The sequence below is a fragment of the Branchiostoma floridae genome, chromosome 12 (assembly GCF_000003815.2).
Source record: "Branchiostoma floridae strain S238N-H82 chromosome 12, Bfl_VNyyK, whole genome shotgun sequence".
Lineage (NCBI taxonomy): Eukaryota > Metazoa > Chordata > Leptocardii > Amphioxiformes > Branchiostomatidae > Branchiostoma > Branchiostoma floridae.
This window is the reverse complement of record NC_049990.1, coordinates 7,823,727-7,834,661: the sequence shown is the minus strand read 5'-3', so window position 1 is coordinate 7,834,661 and position 10,935 is coordinate 7,823,727. Positions and strand designations below refer to the sequence as shown.

The window sequence follows — 10,935 nt, the reverse complement described above, 5'->3', positions numbered from 1 at the left end:
TTTGAGGACGCGCTTTAACAGACTCATCAGTCAGTCAAGCGGAAATATTGCTACAAAAGCGGGTCATCAAGACTTGACCCAGACATTCTATCCCAGAAAGCATTGCGGCGTTAATTAGGGTCTGGCGTCCATTTTCTTTCTCGAGGAGGCGACTGAAGAAAAAACCGGAGACGTTCCCCGAAGACTTGTCGACTGGTGACGGTGGTTAGACGTAGGGTGAGTACGTAGTTCTCTCTCTCAGAGATGCAAGACAATTTTCTGTGCGAAAAAGTTGTTAGTTCTGTTTGATTTCGTGCGTAAATATCCGTTTACTTTGTGGTGAAAAACGGCGCTTTGTCCACCACGCGCGCGCTTGGGTTAGGAAGACGGCGTCGTCCGAGGGGGTGTTCCTGGATTTGCAAGCAAAATTGAGCACTTTTTACACCGTGTTGGATATTATATTAGACTTTTTGGGCTCTATATGTGTTTCTGTAATGATCACCCGGTATAACCGTCTTTCGGTGGTACACATAAGCTTTGCAGGCGTTGGATAAAATATCTGTTTTGAATGACTTGTCACACGTTTGATTCGTTTCGAATCACGTGGGGCACAAGGGTGCATTTAGCCTGGATGCCAGACTTTTTCAAGCCCCAAGTAAACTTCCCGGCTCTAGGGCCAAAATGCCACAAATAAAGTTACAGAATAGGCACCACAGAGTTAGACCAAGGCTCTGGAAACAGTCTAGCATCCAAGCTACTGGTGCATAATCCAAGGCTGTTATATTGATACAATTTGCACTAGAATTTTTATTATTTTAACATCCAAGCTACTGGTGTCCTTGGATAACCTTGTCCTTGGATAATCTTTGACCTCAGTATTAGAGGGCTTGTGTGTTGAGATGAACACTAAGATGAGCAATTGAAAAGCTTTATCCAGCTACACAGTGACAGAGTCAACAAAGATTTTGAAAAGAACTCTTAGACTAGTAAGAGTAAGAAACATCAAGTTTATCATAAATATGTGTCACATGTTCAGAAGGTGCAGCGCCTGAGACCAGGTCCAATTATGCACCTTTCTTACGCAGTGGCCATGATAGATCTAATTTAAACTGAGGTCAATGTGGCAAACAAAAGACTGTCCATCATAATTAGCAGTTCAATCAATGATAGCATGGTAATTAGCAAATTGACCAATTCGAGAATGGTTGCATGTCATCATCATAATGGTTTAATTCTTATTTCTGTCAAATAATGTTTTCATTTTGCATCTCTAAATTGCTACACCTTTTCTATCCACAACAGTTTTTTAACACTACTTGAGGATTTAGAATTAAGTTGTGCCAAGAAAAATGTGATTGCATTTGCAAGTGCACAAGCGGGTATTTGAGCAATGATTGAGGGTTATTGGATATTGGATACATCGGCATAAGTATGTGTCTGTCTTCACTCGCCAGGTTGTTCTTCATAATGCCAGAAGCAGACACACCAGGCAAGATTTTTGTGGCTGGACTGAACCTGGAAACAAACGAGACAACCTTAGAGAAACTGTTCAACAAGTACGGCAAGATCGTTGAAGGTAGTATTGTTCACTTCTTGGTGTTTATTTCTTGTTTTATTTTTAGCCAGGGTGGCCCACTATTCCGCTCATTGACAATGCACCGCTTTTCAACTAGAGCCCCAAAAGTTGTAGATGCTTCTGGCAGCAGCAGACTTTCGCAATGTTAGTTGTAGTTTCTTTGGCAATGAGTTGTAGATTCTTTTGCTATGTTGTAAATTCTTTTTCAACTTTAGCACTGCTCGCTGAAGCAAGCAGTAGTAAGCATGCAACAGTCGAACCTGCTTTTTAGCTTGTCAAATATTGTGTATGACTATGAAAGGTGCTGTCAATGATTATGTTGGCTGCATGCACGTCTGTTTACAGACAGGCAGGGGGAAAGGTGTAGATCATTGCATTTCATATGCTGGACGTTTTCTTTCTACTCTGTATTTTCTGAAAGGAAGATATTTGAGCGTGAAGTCTATAACAGATACTGCTTCCTTAGGTGGGCGTGTGCAGAGCTGCAACCTCATTTTCCAACAGGCAACAAACAACATCATCACTCATTACAACACACATCTATAAGCAAGTTTGTTATTCACAACATTTAAAGAAATTCTGTGAGGTTTAAGGTGTACCAAAGTTGAAATAAACAAGATATAAATAAACAGATAAACAAACAAAAGCAATACAGACAAACAAAGAAAACTTTAATGTCATAAGGATTATGATATGAATCCCACTGGCAGCCATGTTGGAGTGCATCAACAGCTGTTGGTATTTGTAACAAAAGCATTTACAACATTGTGGTGCAAATGGTGCCACATTAGAAACCTCTGTCAGAAGTATGTGGCTAGTGGAAGGGTGTTCAATAAAACATAACTATCCCAAATCTTAAATCCTAAGGTAGCTTACTTTGTATACCAAGTAGAGTCCAATTATACAGAGGTTATTGTTTTGTTTTGGCATGTTGACATTTGCTTAATTATTTTGTCTTTTCTTGCAGTTCTGTTGATGAAAGATAAGATTACTGCAAGATCCAGAGGATTTGGTTTCATCACATTCGAAAACCCCAGAGACGCAGAAGTAGCAGTCAAAGAGATGAACGGTCAGGTATGTGTGATCATAAAATGTTTTCTAAATGGTGATCATCATCTATTGGAAAAGTCAATAAAGCATTCACTTTTGTACAGTCATATTGTCAAGGAAACAGTCATAATCTAAGGTACATAGAATTTAAAAAAATGTAACTTTAAGTGGTCCAAACATAGAAACAAAAAAAATGATTGTTGAAATTAGAAGAAGAATGTTGTTGATATATCAATAAGTGAATAACATTTTCATCTGATGATGTTCATTGTTATATTTCTACTTTAATTATAGTTCTACTATAATTCTAGTCATGAGAATTATCATTGATTCGGATGCATTTGTATATTTGTTCATGTGCAGGACATTGCTGGGAAAGTTATCAAAGTGGACCGTGCCACAAAGCCAGCTCACGCGCCAGGGGAGAAAGGCCCCAGCCGTGGCCCCCCAGGTCGGGGCCCCCCGAGTCGAGGTCCCCCTGGTCGGGGCCCTCCTCTCAGAGGACCCCCTGGGCGAGGCCCTCCCCCATCCCGAGGGGGCAGGGGAGGAAAGGGTGCTCGCGACCCCAGAGGAGGGCGCGGTGGTGGCCCGCCATCTCGTGGACGCGGAGGGATGTCCCGTGGTGGCAGAGGAGGCTCTCGGTTGGACCGTGGCGGCCGGTCGGATTACGGTGGGGCAGACTACAACGGGAGCCGGTCTGGGGGGTACGACCGACTTGATGGAGGTATAGTAATGTTCTTTCGCTGTCAAATTATTAAAGTTACTGCAATTGGGCAGCCTTGAGAGATACTATAACTGACCTTTGTTTCAATAGGAATGGACATTGTAGAAACTGCTGTAGAACTGGCACCATTATGATGGCAGAAGGCATTTGCTGTTTGTTGTTCATGTTATACAATTGAGTCACTGATTTGATTAGGAAGCTTCTGTAAAAAAACATTATTAACATTATTGTATGCAAAGATGCACTGTTCAGTACTCATTGTTTGATGTGTTCATTTCCTAACTTCACTGCTTCTTTTTGCTGTCATCTCAAATCCCCAGGCTTTGGAGGAGGGAGAGGTGGACGGGGTGCGAAGCGTGGGCCACCCGACCGTATGGGAGGTCCCCCTCCAAAATCTGGCAGGTTTGACTCGGACCGAGGCCCTCCCCCGTCGCGAGGCCCACCCCCGCTCTCTAGAGGCCCAGACCGTGGCCCACCGCCGTCCAGCCGCGGCCCGCCCCCACGCAGCAGCTACGACGACTACCCATCACGGGACTACCCTCCACCACGTGACAGGTGGGCAGCTCTTCCCTTCTGCCCATATCACTTAGTCGTTAGTGTTTTAGGCAGGGTTGGACAAGTCCATTAACCCGATTGTCCAGGGCAAGTGAAAGTGCCGATCATGTCCATCCCTACTTATCCATGAGCGAGATTTTACCTTCATGGCATCAAGCATTGGTCAACACAGAGAAATAGAGCCAATGATAAAAGAATTCCATTGCTGGAAATGAAAATCCACAGAAAAATATAATTTAACTTTTGGGCAAGTGAAAAGTTCGTTCAGGCGAGGACATTTTTGGACAATAGGACAAGTGAATTTTAGAAAACTTGTCCAACCCTGATTTTAGGTTTCCATTCGCTAACGCTGCAATATTTCTGCATATAGCAGGGACTATGACCGTGACTTCTTGAGGGATCCACCGGTGAGGGAGAGGTTACCTCCACAGCGAGACTATCCTCCGCTCCGTGAGCGAGGTCCATCTCGGGCGTGAGTAATCCCGTTGGGTGTTGTTATTCTCGGTCTCTTTTCTTTCTTGTAAACCGTTTCACAGTCCGTCGCCGCCCCACATCCTTGCCTTCCCAGAGAAAGGATTGCAGGGAAAGGGATGAATGTGCGCACCACTTCTGGCACCCAGCGGCGGGACATTTGTCTTAATTGTGCTTTACTCAAGTGACATACTATATTATATAGTGGTGAATGTTTGTCTTTCTCTGCTATTATTGTGCGGTGTTTCTTCTGCCTGGATGGTAAGCCACTTAATATTGAATGCTATTCTTTATAAGTGTTGGACTTTGGTCGTCCGAAGCTTGTTGGAAGTCCCAGATGAAAATACCGCCTTGAAGTTGGTACGGCTGCTTGGGGAAGCTTTGTATATCTATTTGAGTTGTCGTGATCAGATTTTGGTGTTTTGCTCAACAGGGACTACGGCCCTCCCAGGGAGAGAGAGGTACCGCCAAGGGATTCTGGGTAAGTTCTGGTTGTCTGAGATGTTTTGTTAACTCGAGGCGTTTGATTTCAGCTGGTGTGCAAGGGTGAGTCCTTGAGCATCTATCCCAGCTCTGACTGCAAAGTCATCATTTTGTGCTATCCAAGCTTTTCCAAACATAGACTGTGTTGTAATGTTTTTACTCTCTCTAGATATGTATGTCTTTTAAAAGATTGGCTTTAACAAAGATTTATGAATTTGATTTTGTCTGAGTCAGCCAAATTTTGCTAACTTTATTCTATGGCAACTCTTCCTTGTGCCTTTACAACTTCAGGTATGGTGGCAGAGACTACGGCAGCACACGAGACACCTATGGCGCCTCCCGAGCCCCAGAGTACGGAGGACGCGACAGCTACAGCACGACTCGCGACAGCTACAGTAGCGCAAGCCGTGACTATCCGCCACGTGACTACGGACCACCCTCCTCCCGGGACTACCCCCCAACGGCAGGGCGCGACTATGGCGACAGCACCCGAGGGTACTCCTCCCGGGATTCCTACGCAGCGAGCCGAGACTACCCGCCACCCGAGCGGGAGCCTGGCTATGCACGTGACTCGTATGCCGACAGTTACCCTGGTAAGTATTCCAACATTCCTGTTACTTCGCTGCCTTAGAATAGTTACTTTGAGCAAGAAGTCCTTTGTCTTTGAAGATCTCTTGATTCGATGATTGTTTTACACAGTCATTTTCTGTCTGTGTCCAACATAAACACTTATCCACCATTTTAAAAGTTGCTGTCCCTACAAGTAACACATAGTTTCTCCTAATGTCAACTACATGTTCATTGTACAATAACCCTAAAACTACTACTACTCAACATCAAACATCTTTACATGTATTTGTTGAGGACAGTAACTACTAACTGCTACACTCATGATAGCATGGGTAGAGTATCTTGTCTGTGAGTGTTAAATCATAGGTCTTAGCCCTTATGGCAGGTCCTATGTGTCTGTGGCTCATACACTACCCTCTCTTTGTTACAGACAGTGCCCGTTATGACAGCTACTCTGGTGGTAAATAGCATTTTTTTGTTCTCTTTAACCCTGATTAACTCTTCCATTTCTTGTCTCTTGGGGCGTGTCTTCTCAATTCATTTTCCAACTCTTCTGCTTGGACTTTATGCTTCTCTCTTTTAAAATTTTCCTCACTTATATTAACTAATGCATGTCTGTTGTGTTCCTCTTGTACTTCTATTTATTGTATGCTGTATTGTGGTGTGTCACTTGTTTTGACTGTAAAATCTAGAAGATTCTTTCTAAGTACTCGGTGTGGAATAACATTTTAACATGGCACCCCATTACATGTTTGACAGAAGGGTGACAAGTTTTTTTTCAAGATATTCCTTTAAGACTAGGCAACATTCTTGGTCAAGCTTTGCAGAAGTCTTGAGATTCTGAAACAGGAAGCTTGTGTGAAATCGTTCCTTCTCAAAGAGTTCAAGTCCAGATCAAGTAAAGCTTCAAATCGTGTCAAATATGTCATCTACACGTACCATCATCTCAGAGACAGAGGAGAAAAGGAAGCACTCAAAGCATACTGTTTTCTGTCACATTGAAACTGAAACATAAAAATGTCTGCAGGAAAGGAAACCGGCACAAGGCTGGGTGTGAGAAGTACCAAACAACTTCTGCGAGTAACAATTCAAAGTAAAGAAGTTGCCAGCCAATAGAACTAGACTCCAGGAATCCAGGTTCATGTCGTAAGTTAAATCGGCTACTATAGCTGAACAATGTCCCCTCTCATGTAAATGAGTTGGGCACTTTGATGAAGAAGTAATACAGAAAATTACCAGTTGCCAGTATTCATCAGAATACTTGATCATCTCAAGATACCAGTCTATACTTCACACTGTCTTAAGCTGATGTGGCAGTCTTGCAGTCTTCTGGATTTTTCCTCTAATCCCACAAAACATGTCCTTGAATGGTGACTCGACAGTTGTGATCCAGTATTCTCGGGAGCAGTCTGTCTTACGGAGATAGCTATCACTTGAACCATTATTTATCAACCTTTACTTCAGGTCAGGAACAAGCCTGCACAGATTTCATTCAGTCCTGTCCAAGTTCTCAAACTCAAATCCCTGTGTCTCTAGTCAGAGTGACCATGAAGTGAGAATTCTGCAGTACCCCTCACTTGTTGAATGGAGATAGCTATCACTTGAATCATTATCTAGCAACCTTGGGAACAAGCCAGCACAGATTTTATTCAAGACCCATTCAGTCCTGTCCAAGTTCTCAAACTTAATATCTGTGTCTCCAGTCAAAGTGTCCATAAAGTGAGAATTCTGCAGTACTTCCTTCACTTGTTAAGTACAGTTTGCCGCATCATCTCTCTTGTCATAGGAAAGAAAAGGCATGTTACAAGCATCAAGGAAAGCTGTCTCACAGTAACACAAGAATCCAACTCCATCTACTTTCACGTATTATCCTTATTATTAACCAGGCATTCCCAGGACATTTGTCAAGCTTAGGTTTCTGAACAGGCACAAGTTGGCGGCCTGTCTTCATTCAGCAATGTGTCGGTCATACGAGGACTGTCGTTTCAGTTCTGTGAAATCAACGTTCTTCCTGCTCCTAACTCCATAATCAACATAAATCATGGTGCCAAATGGCTACCTTAGCAGGCTGAAAGTTAGAAACTTCAGCACTGGGATATCCTAGCACTAGATTTTTTTTTGGTGCCAGAAAATATACAGGAGTGCACTAAGGGATTCTTTCAATGTGGAAGCTTATCACAGGAAGCAAACAATACAGAAGCTTGGGTATGAAGGATCTATATACACAGCTAGTGACAATTACCTTGAAGTTAATGTTTCAACTTTCTGCTACCTTCCTCAGGGATTATTTCTTCAACCATGTGTTCCAGATGGCAAAGGAAAGGATCGTATCAATCCATAGATATAACAGGCATTGTGAATTCAACAGTAAGATAACAAGAGCGTTGTATTCCAACAAGAACACAACATAACAAGAACATGGTGGTTGGGGAAAGAGGAAATTAGATGTGTAAAAGTATTTGACATTAAGGTACCAAAGAGTTCTATTCCAACAAGAGCACAACACGAACAAGAACAAGGCTGTTGGGGGAAAGAGGAAGTAAGACATGCAAAAGTGTGGGCAAGCAAAGGTCAGTAAGAAACGGGAGGAAAAAAGATAATCAAGAAGAAGGAATGAAGTAACCTGTCTTTCGCACTCACACGCTCATGCCGAGTCATGGCCCTCTCTTGAGATCCTAACCGCTCCAGGACTTAAGAAAAACAAGCTTGCTTGAATCAACCATTACCAAGACCATTGTCAAAGAGCTCTAAGCTCACAAAGAGTACCCGATCCCCAGAGCCTGTGTTGTTACATTGTCTAAATGATGACTTTCAGCTTTATACTCCTTCCAGATGAAGACACATGTAATATGTCCACTGGACGTTGAAACATGACAATTGAAAGAAACATAGCAACAAGGCCCTGTTGTCACCACTACTAACCATTGAAGTTCCCTTTTAGCATCTTTCTAGGAGAATCATGCCGCCTGGACAACTTGCTGATACATTCGAACGATCTGGAAATCTTATCACATGTCAAGGAAAATGGATCATTTGTGAAGTTGCACTCCACTGGCTAACAATTAGCACCTCCTCCACATACCAAACGAACATCCTCTGTCTTCACAAAAGTACTCAGCTCTCTTTGCTCTGCATGTTTCCATCATGTTTATCCCCTCTCTGTGCAGTCCATGAATTCAGATCATGTTGCAGACATATACAAGGTTTTACCTTGCTTTAGCCGTTAGTCTATTGATCATGCTCGATTGTCAGTAACTCAAGATTGACACCATGCTCCCGGTTCAACCTATCATCCCTCATCAAAAAGTTGTTGGAAGTCCCTCCCTACATGTGAAAAATAACTGGAACTACAAAACCAAACAGCCTCAAGCCACCAGAGATGCCAACCATTTACAAACTAATATTGAGTAAAAGAAGCCTGCATTTGTGCAATATTCTGAAAGTTTGAACATATTTTTGTGTACATTGCAAAAAGAAAACAAGAACAGCCCAAACTTGCTATAAAAACAACAACAAGAACTTTGTTCCAAACTCAAACTTGTTATGTTGTTGCACATGAGGGATGCCGGTTTAACCATTCGTACTACCAACCTCTGTGGGTGCCTTACCCTTACGCAGATCACATCAAGAGTTAAGGCAGAACCACATCTTGAAGCTGGCGAGGTATGAAAGTATCAGTCAAGCTCATTGTCTTTGCCCTTCCCTTCTTAACCCAAATGAATGTAAACTTGTTAAAACCTACAGGCAGCACACGCGGACCACCCTCACGCGCCCCGCCGCCAAGCTATTCGAGCAGCAGTGCCCGCGGGTACGGGGATAGTTACGATACGTACGGGAGCTCCCGCTCGGCCGGCCCCGGATACGAGGAACGCCGCAGTGCCGGCAGACCGGAGCGGGCAGGAGGACGAGATGCGTACCCTTCGAGCTACGGAGCCCGCGGAGGCGGGCGGCCAGAACGTGGCGGATATGGGGGCGGTGGCAGCCGCGGTTATGACCGTCGTTAGAGCAACCATCATTTAAACTACAAGTTTCTTTCTCGAAACTAGGAAAAGTCAAAGAACGAAACATATTGTTCTCAAAGCAGTACTTTTCCCTTTTATAGCTTTGAAGTCTTGGTCAGTGGCACCTGGAATCTCTTTTTTTAGATCAATGTGAAACTAGAATAAACTTCCAAAATCATCATGTAACCCGGGCAAAGACTGCAACATGGAATGACTGCAGAAGGGGAACGACTGAATTAGAGAAATGATCAAAACTTGCTTAACCAATGACGACGTAAGCCAAGAAATCTGCAAGTTTGTTAAGAAAATTGTTTCAACTCATCCACCTTACAAATATTGCAGTGAATAAGTGTTATTCAACTACAAGATGTATTGACACTTCATGAAAAGTGCAGTCAGTTTTTTAATACAATGAAACTTATGAATGAAAAATTCATCTCAACTGTTCATACTTTGTATACTGCCATTTAGATGTTGTCCAACTGTTGGTTACAAAGACATGCCAATCCTATAACCATTGAGACAAAATGAAAAGTAGAGGAAAAAGTTTCACAAAATATTTTGCAGGTTCTGTTGTCAACTACCCTGCCATATGTAGGCTCTTTATTGTTTTACGCATTAGCCTTTCATTTTATTATCAAATGTTGTAGGAAAAATGTAGTTCTGTTAATCTGTGTACCAAAGTAATAAACCATACTTCTGAAAATTGAGGCTTGCTACAAAACATTTTTGTTGTCAACTATGGATCCGGATTCTGGCAGTACCTAGTCTGCTGCGGTGTGCGAGACAAGATACTTAACACCATGCAAAGTCTGATGCCACTTGTGTTGACCTAAAACTTCCATGTACATAGCTGCATCACACCAATGAACGAAGCCTTTCAGAAGAGCCAACCAAGCAGATACAACGACATGTCACAGTCAGAAGGTAACAATACAGTGAAACTTGTTGAAGATTGTGGCAAATGTTGTACCTTCAGTCGTGCACTTGAAATCCAGACAGAAGTTCTCTTTATGCAATGTCAATTTAACAGTTAATATCTGTATGAAGCAGTACGAAGAAGAGAACTTAATCAACTGCACAACAATATTCTTCAAGGAATAAATGAAGCGCATCTTTGCTGTATCTCTAGACTCTACACAGATTGCAGAGATTCGAGTCAGAACAAATGAATTCTACGAACAACGATGAACCTTCAAGCTAACATTCATGTCGCCTTTTGTGGTTGGGACAATTCAAATTTGGAAAAACACCACCCATTTCTATTATTAAGCACCAGTGTAAGTAAATAAAACATTTTCCTTTTTGGTGGATGATACATAAAATCTTTGAGACCATAAACATGGACACTTTTCATTTAATGCAGTCTATGTCATGACGTCAAGAAAAGGAAACAGGCACATTCCTGGACCAAGTAAGAAGTGTCACAAAGAAATACTGTAAGAGAAACAGTGTGAGGTCATGCACCTAGACCTCGTATACCTACATATGGTTTTCTACCTTATGAATACTCTTACATCTCTTGA

The 10,935-nt window shown here is 42.5% G+C and overlaps 1 protein-coding gene across 5 annotated transcripts; it reads left to right on the top strand.

The window, feature by feature from the left end:
• Positions 1-46: 46 nt before the first annotated feature.
• Positions 47-10,531, top strand: LOC118427355 (RNA-binding motif protein, X chromosome-like). 5 transcript variants are annotated; one of them, XM_035837099.1, is made up of 10 exons: positions 47-216; positions 1,434-1,555; positions 2,523-2,629; positions 2,969-3,329; positions 3,650-3,884; positions 4,258-4,356; positions 4,789-4,836; positions 5,130-5,431; positions 5,839-5,868; positions 9,153-10,531. In XM_035837099.1, exons 2-10 carry the CDS (start codon positions 1,447-1,449, stop codon positions 9,410-9,412), a joined length of 1,551 nt encoding a protein of 516 aa, XP_035692992.1. In that variant the 5' UTR covers positions 47-216; positions 1,434-1,446; the 3' UTR covers positions 9,413-10,531. The 5 variants fall into 5 exon arrangements, with proteins under 5 accessions (XP_035692992.1, XP_035692991.1, XP_035692994.1 ...); XM_035837098.1 differs by having other exon boundaries at positions 4,255-4,356; XM_035837102.1 differs by lacking the exon at positions 47-216 and adding an exon at positions 2,022-2,101 and having other exon boundaries at positions 4,255-4,356.
• The last annotated feature ends 404 nt before the right edge of the window (positions 10,532-10,935 follow it).

Excerpts from the sequence above, each read along its gene's own strand:
- LOC118427355 (XM_035837098.1), top strand. The coding sequence starts at position 1,447 with ATGCCAGAAGCAGACACACCAGGCAAGATTTTTGTGGCTGGACTGAAC. Across the intron at positions 4,357-4,788 it reads GAGCGAGGTCCATCTCGGGC|GGACTACGGCCCTCCCAGGG; the intron begins GTGAGTAATCCC and ends TTTGCTCAACAG. Across the intron at positions 4,837-5,129 it reads GTACCGCCAAGGGATTCTGG|GTATGGTGGCAGAGACTACG; the intron begins GTAAGTTCTGGT and ends TTACAACTTCAG.